General features: G+C 44.0%; 1 protein-coding gene across 6 annotated transcripts in view; it reads left to right on the top strand.

The window, feature by feature from the left end:
* The window catches only part of LOC105546869 (neuron-specific protein family member 2), a 77,253-nt gene that overhangs the window by 13,046 nt on the left and 49,782 nt on the right, over window positions 1-14,425 (top strand). For 4 of the 6 annotated variants that reach the window (XM_011990175.1, XM_011990177.1, XM_011990178.1 and 1 more), the window contains exon 3: window positions 10,518-10,601. In XM_011990175.1, the coding sequence (XP_011845565.1) occupies window positions 10,518-10,601 (84 nt within the window). Of the gene's footprint in view, window positions 1-8,916; window positions 8,991-10,517; window positions 10,602-12,186; window positions 12,263-14,425 lie in introns of those variants that run through there. The other 2 variants (XM_011990180.1, XM_011990182.1) reach the window with 2 other exon arrangements.

Genomic DNA, 14,425 nt, shown 5'->3' with positions numbered 1-14,425 from the left:
AGACTGCAGAAGTGGAGCATGCTGAGAAGGATGGGGTTTCACAGGTGGGTGTGGGGCGGTGTGGGGCCTGATGATGCTCTGCAGGGGAGGCCTGAAAGGGGACCTAAGGCCTGTGTGCCTTCTGGGCCTCTCCCTGGGCTTTCTGCAGGGTTTCGTTTTCTCCCCGAGACACAAGATACGAGAAACGTAGCCTTTCCCCAGGGAACAGCAGAAATGCACATCCCTGCAGGCTCCAGGCCCTAGAGCCCCCTGGTTCTTCAGAGAATCTCAAGAGATGAATCTCAAATTGGGACAACGTCTCTGACTAGGCAGATCCTGCAAATAGGTAATGACAATAAACATAACAAAAATGCCGTATAATTTAAAAACACAATTTTAAACAAAATATACTTTTTTTACCTACCGGATTGGCGCAAAAAAAAAAAAAAGGATATTTCCTCATGTTGACAACACTGGGGCAAACTTGTCCTCAATTCACTCTTGTTGGTTATGTAATGTGATGCAGTGTTTTTCAGAGTACCGGTATTTTGACATTGTCTGTAAAATGTAAACTGTGGATAGCATTGGACTGGTATGCTTTTCACTGGTAGGAAGTTACCCTATGGGTATATATTTCAAGTATGCAAAGGCCACTATATATTGAAAAGAACTGGGAACAACTTGGACTGTTCCCTGAGAAGGGCCTGGTTAACTGAGCTCTGGCGCACGCAGGCGGAAGCCTAAGCAGAGGTTTTGAGAGTGAGGCTGATCTGCATGCGCCAGCGTGGAAAGATGTAACAGACACGCTCTTCGTCCAAACAGCTTTAAAGAGAATGGTGTGGAGTGATCCCATTTGGGGAAACACACACAGTGTGAGCATGTTTTATTTTTGTAATTCGTAAGACGATTTTGGAAGGACACATAGAAAACTGTTAAATGTTTGGGAAATGGGGATGGGAGTAGGTGCGTTCCATTTGAAGAATTTGATTCTATACTTTTCATCTTTTTTTTTTTTTTTTTTTTTACCATAAGAATGCATCAAATTTTATTCATTGATTTTTAGAGACAGGGTCTCTCTCTGTCATCCTCAAGCTGGAGTGTAGTAGTGATGTGATCATACATAGCTCCCTGCAGTCTCGAAGTCCTGGGCTCAAGCCATCCTCCTGCCTCTGTCCCCTAAGTAGCTGGGACTACAGGCACATGCTACCACACCCAGGCTGATTTTTAAATACTTTTTATAGATGGAGCCTTGTCACCCAGGCTAGTCTCAAACTCCTGGCCTCAACTGATCCTCCTGCCTTGGCCTCCCAAAGTGCTGGGATTACAGATGGAAGCCACTGCACCTGGCCTTGGATTTTCTATAAAAAGAATTCATCCCCATTTCACAGATGGCAAATGGTGTCAGGGAGTGGATGTAACTTGTTCACTTTCACACGCAGGGAGATCACGGTGAAGCCAGTGCCTCTGTCTGTACAGGGAGGTGTCAGAACAGCACAGTTTGAATTCAAATCCTGCGTCCACCTACTTGCACTGTGACACTGGGCAAGTTTATTCACCACTGTGACCCTCTGTTTCCTCATGACACTAACGTCTCCTCTGAGGTTTGTTGTAAGATAAAATGAGGAAAATACATAGCAAACGTTTATCATAGCGCCTAGCACATAGTACATGCTTAATGCAGTGGTGTAATTATTATTGTTGTTGTTCTTAACATTATCTGTTTAGTCCCAGAATCAGGTTCCCCGTTTCTGGAGGTCACAGGGCTACCCCAGGCAGCAAGGAGAGGTGAGCAGTGACATGGCCTGGGCCTCCGGACTGTGGAAGAGCCAGGTGGCAGCGCTCTGGGCTCCACTGTAATGATTCCAGCCCAGGCAGCCTGCCTCTGTTCAGAGCAGAAGGAGCTGAAGTCCCCCGTAGAGGATCCCATGGAGAGTAGCTCGTCTCGCCCCGTGCTATGCGTTGCCGTAGAAGTGGGGAGTTACAGACTTACTGAGGCAGATAGTTCGTTTGAGACTAGCTTTTATACAGCCTCTGAGAAAGCAAAGGCCCAGCAAGAAAAACAAAGTTTATTCCATGGAAAGAGCTCTGGACTGAGAGTTGGCGTTCATACTAGAGACCTGCTTCCGACCCAGTCTTACTGTGTGACCTGTGGCACATCCCTTTCCCGCTCTGCGCCTCAGTCTCCCCATTTGTGAATTGATGGGGTTGGACAACACTGCCACTTAAGTCTTTTGAGCACTGACATTTTACCTTGTGTTCGGGGCCCAAAACCAACCTTCAAGGGCTCAGGAGAAAACACGAATCCAAAGAGGGAGTGTGGAGGGAGGAGCGATAGGTGCAAATGGGGGAAGCTCCCAACTAAGGACACAGGCCCCATCTGGGCAACTTCGCTTTCTCTGTTTAGAAATAGAAGTTATTTGTTCACTCATTCATTCCACAGTTTTTATGGCCTCCCTGTTATGTCCTGGTTCCCCAGGATCAGAGCTCAAGTGTTAGGTGGCACTTGGATCTGAGCTTGGGTTCAAGTCTGGGCTCTGCCTCCTAGTGGCCATGTGAGGTTATGAAGTCACTTCTGCTCTCTGGGACTCAGGCTCCTTATCTGTAAAATGGGAATGATTACCTTTACCTCACAGAATGATAGAGAAGATTTGCTGAGATATAGGATGTAAAGTGTTTGGCACAGTGCCAGGCATGTAGTGGGTACCTTTACAAAAAACCCCAAACCATGATCAGTAGGAAAGAGTATGATATTCTTGAGTTTGAATCTAGCTCAACCCGAGGCCAGTCATTTGATCACAGGCAAGTGACTGAACTCTTGGAGCCTAAATTTCCTCATCTGAAAAATGGGAATAATAATAATGATTTTGAAGGAGAGAACTGAGGCGTGGAGAGAATGTTGTCAGGAGAATGATGAGAATTGAATGAGTCCACATCAGCAGGGCACCCGGCACCATGCCTGGCTCATAGTAGGGACTCAGTGCCAGCCATTCATTGTCCTGGCTCTGAACCTGTCTCTCTGCTCCAGGGATGATGGGTACAGCTTAGATCTATTTTTGGACTGTGCAAGTCCAGCTCATAAAAATACAATCTTGCTCCTTGTCAGCACTTCTGCACTTTTATTTATTGTTCCTGCCAATCCTCGGACCTCTCCATGTGGGAACCTCTTCATTATTGATAATCCTGGGAAGTAGTATTTTAAATTTTTATGATCTGTACTTTGCACCATCTGAACCACCATGCATTATCTGGCCTTGCCAGTGAAATGGGAATTATATCCAGACGAGGGGTCCTTTAGGGATGAATAATTTATCCCATTTTCACAATGCCAATTATGTTAAATTATGTTCTTCATATTAGCAGCTGACAGGACAATAGGGATCCAACATGTAAATATGGAAAGAATACAAAGTTATTGCTTTGCCCAAATCCACAATCATATTTGAAAACCTGGAGTTTCATTTTTCCAAATATCTATAAAACCCCACTTTAAAGAATACAAAGAGTAGGAGGAATTTTGCCTCTCCCCTCTCCTCTTTTCTTCTCTCGTTTCTGCTGATAGGCAAGGCACTCAGGGCTCTGTTTTGCTCCATTTTCTTTTAACTGTGGGAAAAAGAATGTCTAGAAGAGAGGCTTTCTTTGCAAATTTATTTTTCTCCTTTCTTGTTCGCTTTGCCTATGCACGCTGATAACTCCAAGGTACAATTAATTACGATTGGCTAACATTTCTTATGCTTTCCCTTTCAGAGTACTAAAAAGATGTAACTGTGACTCTATCGTTTATAGAAGGAAAATGTTTCTGGCTCTACTCCATAGGAACAAAACACCAAGCTTTATGCAAGTCCTCTAGCTGGCTGGTTGCAGTGATGCAGTGACTTTGTAGGGCTGTATTTTCCCTGCTCTCTGCCGGTCCCCACGCAGTGTACCTTCACTGTGGCCAGAGGCCTCTCTTGTGCCTGAAATGCATACCTGCAAAGCCATTTTCTCATTTACAATCATTCCTCAGCTCTTCACTGCCCTCACATTAATCTTCAAGGTGCCTAGTATAGCATTCAGAGCCTCTATGTGCCTCTCTAGCTTCCTCCCTGTCACCTACTCACCTCAGCCATCGTGTTCCCTGGCCACTTAAAACTGCTTCTCTGTAGTTGCCTCAGGTGTTGGCCTGCTGGATATCTTCTGAAGGTTTACTGGTATTGTCTTTCCCTCAATGTAGAGGGATCTTTCCCCTGGGTTTGGAAACAAAAAAGCTGTCCAGGGCAAAGATCCAAAGAGAGATGACGATGTCCTGTACTGGGGTAGAGGTCGTGCAACTGGATGAGTGGGTTGATTTAAGGGAAATTTTTGAGGAAGCTGGAGCTGGAATGGGTGGAATAATGGAATGAATTTTGAGACTAAAGAGAAGGGAGGAATCATGAGAGGTATCTGTGTTTGATTTGACACAAACAGTGGTTTGGATAATGCTGCTGTTATCTTCTAAGTAGGGGATTACAGGGCATGAAGATGTTGAGAGTGAAGTGACTGGGGCAGGAGGGTCAAGGGTGAATGTCCAGTAGGGTCATCTGAGTGTTGAGTGACATGTGAGTGAAAGTATAAATTTGGGAGTCATGAGGATAAACAATGAACTTGATTAGCCAGGTGTGGTGGCACATGCCTGTAGTCCAAGCTACTCGGGAGACTGAGACAGGAGAATTGCTTGAATCCAAAATGTAGAGGTTGCAGTGAGCTGAGATCATGCCACTGCACTCCAGCCTGGGCAACAGAGTGAGACTCTGTCTCAACCACAACCACAACAACAACAACAAAACCAACCAAACAAACAAAAAAACCAATGAACTTGGAAGTGATGGGAGTAAGAACATGCAGAGGGGTCTTGTAGATGTAAAGAAGAGCAGTCATGAGCTGGCTTTGAGAAATCCCAACACTGAGAGGTCAACAGAAAGAGGAGGAGCCTGGAGTGGAGACTGAGGAGGTCTGATGGGTGAGCCAGCAAGAGAACCGAGAGAGAGGCTGCCTTGGGCCCAAGGGAGGAGAACCTTTCAAGGAGGAGAGAGAGAACAAGCTTGTCAAAAACGACTGAGAGGTACAAGAAGATGAAGGCAGAGCACTGTCCATTTGTTCCAGGCAAACAGGCCAAGACCTTTTGAAATGGAGATGGAGTTCCAAAGAGCTAACACTTCCTCGGGATGAAGATAAAATATTGTGTAGCAGCCTGAGTTGCTTTTGGAGAAAATGTGGCTTAGCTAAAGAGAAGAGTAGATGACTGAGGACTCACATGGTGTCAGGCACCCGCCTGTCTCTTGGCCTGTATTTGAGTTTTGTGGTTTGAGGAGTGAGGACCTGAAACTAAAGGGACTGTTTTCATTAGAAAGTCACTCAGAGCCTAAGTAGAATTTCATAGGGATTCACGGCAAGGCAGGACATGGATTTGAAGAGAGGGTTATGGCCCCAACTCTGCCTAACTTCAGTACCCTCTAACCCTATGACTGGGCAAATGGTGAGTGGTGTATTTTTATGGTAAATATATTATACATATAAATTATTATACATATACTTGAAGTTGATGTAAATGACATCACACAGTATATAAAAACCTCTTGGTGTCTAATTTCTTTTGTTCAATGTAATGTCTATGAAATTCATCAATGCATATGTAATATAGCTTTGAGACATTCCATTTTCTGAGTAAACCACAATTTGTCCATTCTGCTGTTAGTGCACATTTGAGATGTGCACATTTGAGATGTTCCCAGTTTGGGGCTATCAGGAACAAAGCTGCTATGAATGTTCTTGTATCTTTTGGTGGACCCATTATGTTTTTGAGCTGACTTTTTGCTGACACCTAGGAAATCTATTGATTTTGGTTTACTTATTTAGTTTTGGCTACCTTACTAAATTCTAATCGCTTTTCAGTTCATTTTCTTGGGTTTTCTTGGAAGACATGTGTATCAGATAGAAAGCTTTCAGTTTCAAGTAACAGAAAACCCAGCCAAAATTGGATTAAGGCCCAAAGAGTAGATATTTGCCCCATAACTGTGGATCCCAGAGTAGGTCTAACTTCAGGCATGGTGTAATCCCAGGGTAGGATGTCATCTGGACCCAGCTCCATTTCTCTGGGTTCCTCTTGGCTCTGCCCTTCTTTGTGTGCTGCCTTCGTTCTTCTCCTGGTTCCCATCAAGGTAGTAACAATTCCAGGACTCAAGACTTCACCACACCATCCAGAGGAAGAGTCACTCATGAAGACCTGCCAGGCTTCTTTCATCAAGACACTAGTCAATACTACCTCATAGCTCATTGGTCCACATTGGGTAACATGCCCATGTCTGAGTCAATCAAATTGTGTGATCAACAGGATGGTAGACCCTGATTGGCTCAATTTCACTAAGGACCATCACTGTCACTGAGGAAGGGGTCAATCCCACTGAACCACATGGCTGCCACACAGTAAGGCAGGGGTGGATTCCTGAAAGTAATATCATAGAGCTTTTGGTTGAAGAAAGAGATGGATGCTAGAGAATCAACCTCAAACTCTTTATTATTATGAGAATGAGAATGATATTGCCTGTAACAATTATTCGTGGCCTTGTTCTGACAGTAATTTTTTTCAGTTCTGTCTCCTGCCTCAACATGTTGGTTAGAATATGGGGTCTTTTAAGTTGGCACAGAATGGAAATGGTTTTGAGCTTTTTCAAAAGCTCAGGGAAGGATGTTTTTAAGAATAGAGAGGGAGAGAGAAAGACTAAGAAGCAAGTACTTCTTGATATTTTTTTAAAAATTTTACTGGTCTCTGAGTTTGCGTACAACAATTGATGTGAAGATACTCAAGACCAGTTGGAGGACTGTGGATCTAGAAAGGAAGGGATCAGGCCAAGAGATGATTGAGACAGACTTGGCAATGTGGGAAGGTGGACTAGTATTCTATCACTGTGTGACAAATTACCAAAAATTACGTGGCTTAAAAACCACAAACTTATTATCTCACAGTTTTCATAGGTCAGAAGTCTAGCCATAGGCTAGCTGGATTCTCTGCACAGGGTCTCATGAGCCTGAAATCAAGGTGTTGGCCAGACTGCATTCCCACTGACACTTGGGATCCTCTTTCAAGCTCATTGAGGCTGTCGGCAGATTTCAGTTCCTTGTGGTTGGAGGACTGAGGTCCTGGTTTTCTTGTTGGCTCCCGGTTGAGGGTTGCTCTCAGGTATTAGCTGCATGGCTCTCTTTCAGCATGTCAGTTTAATTCTTCAAGGTCAGTGGAGAATCTCTTTCCAGTCTGTTAAGCTGGAGTTTTACATAGCACAGTGTAATCATGGGAGGGACTAGCCCATCATAACCACAGGTCCAGCCCACATTCTAAAGGGAGGAAATTACACAGCACATGAACACCATGGGGCAGGAATCTTTGGAGCCAAATTAGAATGCTGCCTACCACAAAAAGCAGTTATTACCCCAAGGGTTGTGGCTCATGCTGACCGGGAAACACATGTATTATATATATGTTAATAGATGCATTATATATATATATCACACACACATATGTGTATATACACACATACATGGGGAGATAAAATTATAAATCCAAGTTTGTGAATATTTCTAAAACTGTAGATTAAGAGAAATAATCAGACATCTAAATTTTCTTTACCACTTCATGATCTGACAGTTGATCTAGTGATGTACAAAATATTTCTAATAACTGGAATTTGTAGAATATCCTTTCAGTTCACAAAGCACCTGCATGTATGTTCTTTCATCTGGTCCATCCCAGGTTGCTGTGAACTAGCCTAGGAGCTTTACCATTTGCTCTTTTGTTTACATTAGCTTCCAGCTCTCGCATTCGAATTGCAGTTCACATGCCAGCAAAGTGGGTCCTTGTAGATCTCATGCTATTTCACCCCTTTGTTTCTTTGGCTCTGTGGTTCACTTTGCAGAGACTGTCTTCCCTTGTCTTGTCCTCCCAGGAAACTTCTATTCCTCTCCCAAAACTCTTTTTTTTTTTCTTTTTTTGAGGCAGAGTGTCGCTCTGTCTCCAGACTGCAGTGGCACGATCTCGGCTCACTGCAACCTCCGCCTCCCAGGTTCAAGTGATTCTCCTGCCTCAGCCTCCTGAGTAACTGGGATTATAGGTGCGCGCCACCACGTCCAGCTCATTTTTTTTTTTTTAATTTTTAGTAGAGATGGGGTTTCACTATGTTGGCCAGGATGGTCTCGATCTCTTGACTCTGTGATCCGCCCGCCTCAGCCTTCCAAAGTGCTGGGATTGCAGGCGTGAGCCACTGCGCCTGGACCTCAAACTCTTTTTTTTCAGTCAGGTCAGTTGGGGGCATTCTTGGATGGCCTTGTTCTTGAGAAGTCCTTGCGTTGCTCTTGATAGGCTAGGTAGCGTGACCCTGCAGCCTGACAGGTGCAAGGCTCCACTCTACAGCTGCCTCAGACATCTATGGAAGAAAATGTGATAGCACCCAGAAGTTACTGGATTAATGTTCTAAATGTCTAACTTGTATCAACTCATTTATGCCTCCCAGCAATCCGACGAGGTGGTCATGGTGATTTCCCCATTTTATAGTTAAGAAAATCAAGACACAGAAGGCTTCATCAACTCACCCAAGGTCACCAGCTAGTAAGGGCCGGAGCCAGGATTTGAACTCAGCCCACACTTGTACACTCCCCTACAATATTGACAATATCGGTATCTGCTTTATAGTGTAGAATTAAGTAAGATAAGGCATGTCAAATGCTCACTGCGTGCTATATAGTAAATGCACAAAGTATGAGAATTATTTGTCTTAACTGTGGTACAGGAGCTTCTGTTTTCCTATTCTTTGGCCTAGAGGGTAGGAAGAAAATAAAAATCACAGAGCATCTTTCTGCCCCACCCCCTGTAAGCGCTCAGCCATGTTTGGCTGCATTGCTTCCCTGTTTCAGGAAGCCGGGGGCTCTCTTATTGTTGTTTGGAGGAACAGACTGCAAAGAGGGTGGGATACAACAGCAGAATTTCCATCTGGAAATGTATTCTAGAGGTAAGAGAGGGTGGGGTGCTGATGGGCTGGGGCCCAGGGCCTCCTTAACCCCCGTAAGTCCAGCCATAGGTTAGCTGGGTTTCGGTACCACCTGGTAGATGTTTCATGTGTGGTAGTGCTGTCCCTATCCCTTCCTTTTTGAGCTGCATTGAGTCCATGGCATGCCTCACAGATGTTGAAGGACGTTCTTCATAGAAGAATTCTTGCTCTAGTTAATACGCTTGACTGTTGTCTCCAGGGAAAGTTGGTGGGCATTTTCAGTGAAAATTCTGTTAATTTAAATCATACTGGGATGTAGGAGTGATCATGGTTAGAAGATTACTTCATTTTAGCTGTGTGACCCTGGGCAAGCGACTTAGCATCTCTGAGCTTGAGTGTCCTTGTTAGGAGAGTGGAAATAGTAGAGACAGGTGGGTAAGGCATATGAAGTGCTTGATCTAGTTCCAGCACATAATAAATGGTTCAAAAATATTGCTTATTATCATCTCACTTAACTCTCAAAGCAACCTTACAAAATAGGGATATGATTAGAAGTATTCTCTTTCACAGGTGAGACCCTGAGGCTGAGACAGCTTCCGTGTTCCCCATGGCACTGCAGCACTTGGCAATAGTTATTGATTATCTGTCAGGTTTCTTTTTCTTTCACTTTGCCTGCGCAGTGGGATGGAGTTACATAAATGTCTTGTCAGGTTGACAGCATATCTTGATAGGATGTTAACCACCTCTGCAAAAATATTCAGACTTTAGAAAAATAAGATGATACAACAGATTCAACAGAACTTTATATTTTTCTTCTTACAAGTCCCCAGATCAAATTGGAATTAAGTGTGTATACAAAGGTTTGGAAACAGAATCTTCATCACAGCTTTCTATTTTATTTTATTTATTTTCATATTTATTTATTTAATTTTTGTGGGTACATAGTAGGTATATATATTTTCGGGGTACAGGAGATATTTTGATACAGTGATTGGGTGTTTATCCCCTCCATCCCCTCCATTTATCCTTTGAGTTACAAACAATCCCATAACTTGTTTATATAACCAAAACTGTGGCGGCAACCTAAATGTATAACAATTAAAGTTTCATTAGATCAGTTGCAGTACACACATGCAGTGAAATGTTATACTATACCAAAAGGCAAAATAAAATCATGTATTTGTTTACATTGGAAAATTGAAGAAAAATATAGCGTTGTGTGATAAAAGCAGGTTATAAACTATAAAGTATGAATTCATCTCATAAAATATATGTTTTCATAAATAGTAAATATATAACAATATGTACATATATAAGTCTATACAAATATCTAACAAGGTGTAATCAAAATTGTTACCTAGGGTTGTCTCTGTTGGAATGGGGAAGTATTATGAGTAATTTGAATTTTCTCTGATGTGTGTTTGAAGGGAGGGGTTCTTTATTTTTTTGATCTTTATGTCATGTGTAATAAATTCTGGTTACTAAAAAAAAAGGAAGGAAAATGTTTCAAGTCTCCATGCATGCTAACACACTGATTAAATCTTTCAGGTGATTGTGAAGACAAGAACGGAATATCAGCCGGAACAGAAGAACAAAGGGAAGTTCCGGGTGCCGAAAATTGCTGAATTTACGGTCAGTTTCTTGATGGCATAATAGAAAGAGTAAAGGTGAGGCTGGCTCCAGCCAGCTCAGCACACCTCGTGCTTGGAGCAAGTACTGCTGTCGGTGGGGAAATGACGCAGGCTATTTCTGAAGGATTTCTTGAAGCCGTACGGTCTGGTCACTGAGTTTAATCAAATAACAAGAACTCTGCCTCTGAGGTCTGTCATATTCTTGTGTACTCTGGAATGTTCTGATAAATCTCATAATTGATAAATGCCTCTTTTATTCCTTCTCCTTTCTCCTGTTCCCTTCCTCCTGCTTTTTCGTCACAATCTCCAGGAAATGTGATGGAAATGCAGTAAGTAACTCACATTTTAGTCCTTGGTTGCAACAAATATGAGAAAAAAAAAATGGTGGGGAAAGAAAAGCTGGCTTCTTGGTGGTGAAACCCTAATGGTTGATTTCCTGTTTCTTGGTGGAGGGGCCACGAGCAGCACTGGGGAATATGTTGCTAGCTGTGACGAATTGCATGAAGGAGCCACAAAGCATTCTCTGTGAGGGTGAAAGAGGAACCCCAGGGAATGCCCTGAGGAAGTCACTTAGGAGCTGAGGTGGGTGGGGAAGCAGGTATGAAGTAGGTACAAGGTGCTGGCAGCTGAGGAAGGTGCAGCTTGTGCAAAGGCCCTCAGGCGGGAAGGAGGCTAGCCCTAACTCTGAATAGAAACAGAAATAGAAACCCTGAATAGAAATAAGGACAGGGAGGCTGGGCTCTAGGAGGGTGCGGGGAGCAGACACAGATGAGGCCGAAGTGGGCGGAGGACAGACAGTTCCAAGCATTGAAGGCTATATGAAGTCATTTAGGGTTTAATACTAAAAGCAACAGGAAGCCTTTGAAGGACTTCAGGAAGAGAAGGGACATGATTAAATTTGTGTTTTAGAAAAAGTATGCTGGCTTTTACATGGCTAATGGAGTGTAGTGGATGAAAGGGAATATGGGGCACTATTAGGCTACTGCAGTCATTCAAGTGAAAAAACACAAAAAACAGTGGCAGATCAGATAAGGCTGGTGAGTGGGTGGAGAGATGCAGGCAGATCTGAAATACTTAGGAGGCAAACAATCAACCCTGGAGGCAGTAGAACAAGTGGTCCTGTGGATGGACAATGCAGCAGTCTGGCTGGGCTTGAGCCTTGGTTCCACCTTGTCCTAGCTGTGTAGCCACAAGCGAGTCACCAAGCCTCACTTATCAAATGGAGATAATAGTAGGGTTGCTATGAAGATGAAGTACAAAATACATGCAGAGAACTTGGATCTGTACAGGATAAGTGCACAATTAATAGTAACCTTTTGATGTCAACTGTGACCGGGAGCTTTGAAAGTGAACATGACTCGTGGTTGGTTATCTGGGAATGGAAGTGTATGCGGGGAGAAACATGTGGGTTTGTTTGTCTTTGACTATTTTTCTCCCCACTAAATGAATACTGAAGCAGCTGAGTATGTGGCTCAGGGGAGGAGTGTGGTCCCTTTGTGTGCCTCCCCTGGAATGTGGAACTTCCCTGGATGCCACCCTCCTCTTGGAGAGCAGCCGCTGGTCTTACTTTTTTATTGTACTTTAAGTGTCTGCCACACAGCACAGGCCCAGTGAAAGTGGACCAAGACCCAGCTGCACACAAGTACTTGCAGGAATAAGCAGGTACCTGCATGAAGGAGCACAGAGCTTGCAGGAGAGGCCTGGGGTATCTTGGTGCCCCAGGCCACGGGGTCAAGTTGACCTGTCTTCCTGGCAAGAGATCACAAGAAATATTCCCAGGTGCACATGTAGGAATGTTTACTGCAGTACTAGCTATAAAATTAAAGTACTGGAAACTAGACTTTGAACAACTTTCTTGTGATTTCATAAATGAGAACACATCCACATGATGAACTACTTCACAGTTTCTTCAGAATTACCTTTTTTTTTCTCAGAGAGTGGTTTTCTCTAAATTATATGTTTATGAGATACTTTCATCTAATTTTTACTTTTCTATGCTTTCCAAATTTTATGCAATGTGCACTTAATTATTTCAATAATCAGGCAAAAATGAGAATAATTTTTTAAGTGTGCTTTTTTAAAAAAAAAAAAACAGAGTGTTAAGAGTTTTTAATGAAATCCTTTATCCAGCAGTCATTTGAAATGATGGCTATGAAGTGCAATAATTTGGGCAAATACTTAAAGGGAGAATGTTGAGTGAGTAAAGCAGAGATTAAAATTGTATGCTTTCTAGGATTGGAGCTATGAAAAATTACAAATACAGAGGAACAACAACATGGAAATAAATGTATTAATATTAAAATGCTGTCCATGGCTGTGTTATTAGCAGTGATGTAGGGCTATGGTTATTTTTCTGTCTTATTTGACAACTTTTGGTGATGTGGCTATTTTTTCATATCTCCGTGAGAGATTGATATAATCCCCTATGGCTCCGAGAGGTGACACAACATGCTTACCCACCAGCAAGTGGCAGAGCCAGTGTGCAGAGCCAGGGTCTGGCGGCCTCTCTGCTCAGCCATGATGCCTGCAGTAGGTGGAACTGAAATGAGTCAGCCAAGAGAAAAAGGGGTGCTGGGTCAGGGACCAGGGCCTGTAGAAGTTCTCCACCCCCATGCAGTTTGACTCAATTAGTCCTGGGGGTCAGGAAAGAAGGGCTTTGTGGTTCAGGGGCAGCCCTCTGTCAGCCCTGACTGTCAGGCATGGGCAGAGGGGGACCTGTACTTGAAACAAAATGGGAGGAATGGAGCAGATTCTCTTGTGCTTATGTAAAGCTGCAAGCATTAATTAGCCTGGTTTTTCGCTTTCTTAAAGAGAGCTCCCTCTGAGCCCCGTGAAGGCTGCACCTGCAGGTGCAGAGGTGGATGCAGGGAGGCTAGGGAGGAGGCGTGGAGGTAATTAAGAAGAGTCTGAGGGTCTGAGCTGAGTCAGCAAGCTGGGGCTCAGGATCCAGGGAGGGGCTGCTGTGGAGGTGGAATTGACAGCACTTGCTCCTGGTTGGAGGAAGGGCATTGAGGGACTCGTTGGTGTTTGGCTTGTCTACCTGCCGCTGAGGTAGGGAGCTGGGGAGATGCTCCGAGTGTGAGGTGCCCGGAGTCCATGGGTGGGGAGGGGAAAGCAGGTGGTCTGACCACCCTTGGAACTAACAGGCTTGGAGCTCAGGATGGAGATTTCCACCAGAGAACCAGGGCTGGAGTCAGGGAATTTACAGTTAGAGAGCTTGGTGCTGTTACACAGTCACTGGGTCACCCCGCAGATACATTGCCCGAGGCTGAGGGAACCCTGGGAACAGCAAAGGTGCACCCCTTCTCATTCCAATCCCTTCGTGGATCGGGGACAGCTTGTGATTTGAATTTCAAAATTAACCTGGACAAAGCAGTTCATGGCAATTATACTGTGAGAGAGAAAAGAAGGGAGCAGGGTGGGGAGAGATGAATAGAGAAAGATTCACTGAAAGAATTGCCTGGAATTTTTGTCATTTCTGAAACTGAGGAGGCCCTGCAGTCATTGTAAAGGGCCACAGACTTGAAATATCATCAGGGTTATGTGAGAAAATGGGAACATGCAGACAAAAAACCCTTCCTTCTTTCTTAATCTGAGAGCGAGGGGTTCTCTAAAACTGGTTTGGCTATGAAAGGTGCTGCGCTGGGGAGGGTGTTTGTGTCATGGATCCTGGTGCTGTGGAAGGTGCTGGTGCCATGTTGGGGGTGCTGGTGTTATGGTGATCCAGGTGCTGGTGCTGTGGAAGGTGCTGGTGCTGTGGAAGGTGCTGGTGCTATGGAAGGTGCTGGTGCTATATAGGGTTCTGGTGTCATGGTGATCCTGGTG

The sequence above is a fragment of the Mandrillus leucophaeus genome, unplaced genomic scaffold (assembly GCF_000951045.1).
Source record: "Mandrillus leucophaeus isolate KB7577 unplaced genomic scaffold, Mleu.le_1.0 Scaffold372, whole genome shotgun sequence".
Taxonomy (NCBI): domain Eukaryota; kingdom Metazoa; phylum Chordata; class Mammalia; order Primates; family Cercopithecidae; genus Mandrillus; species Mandrillus leucophaeus.
This window is presented reverse-complemented; position numbering and strand designations above follow the sequence as displayed.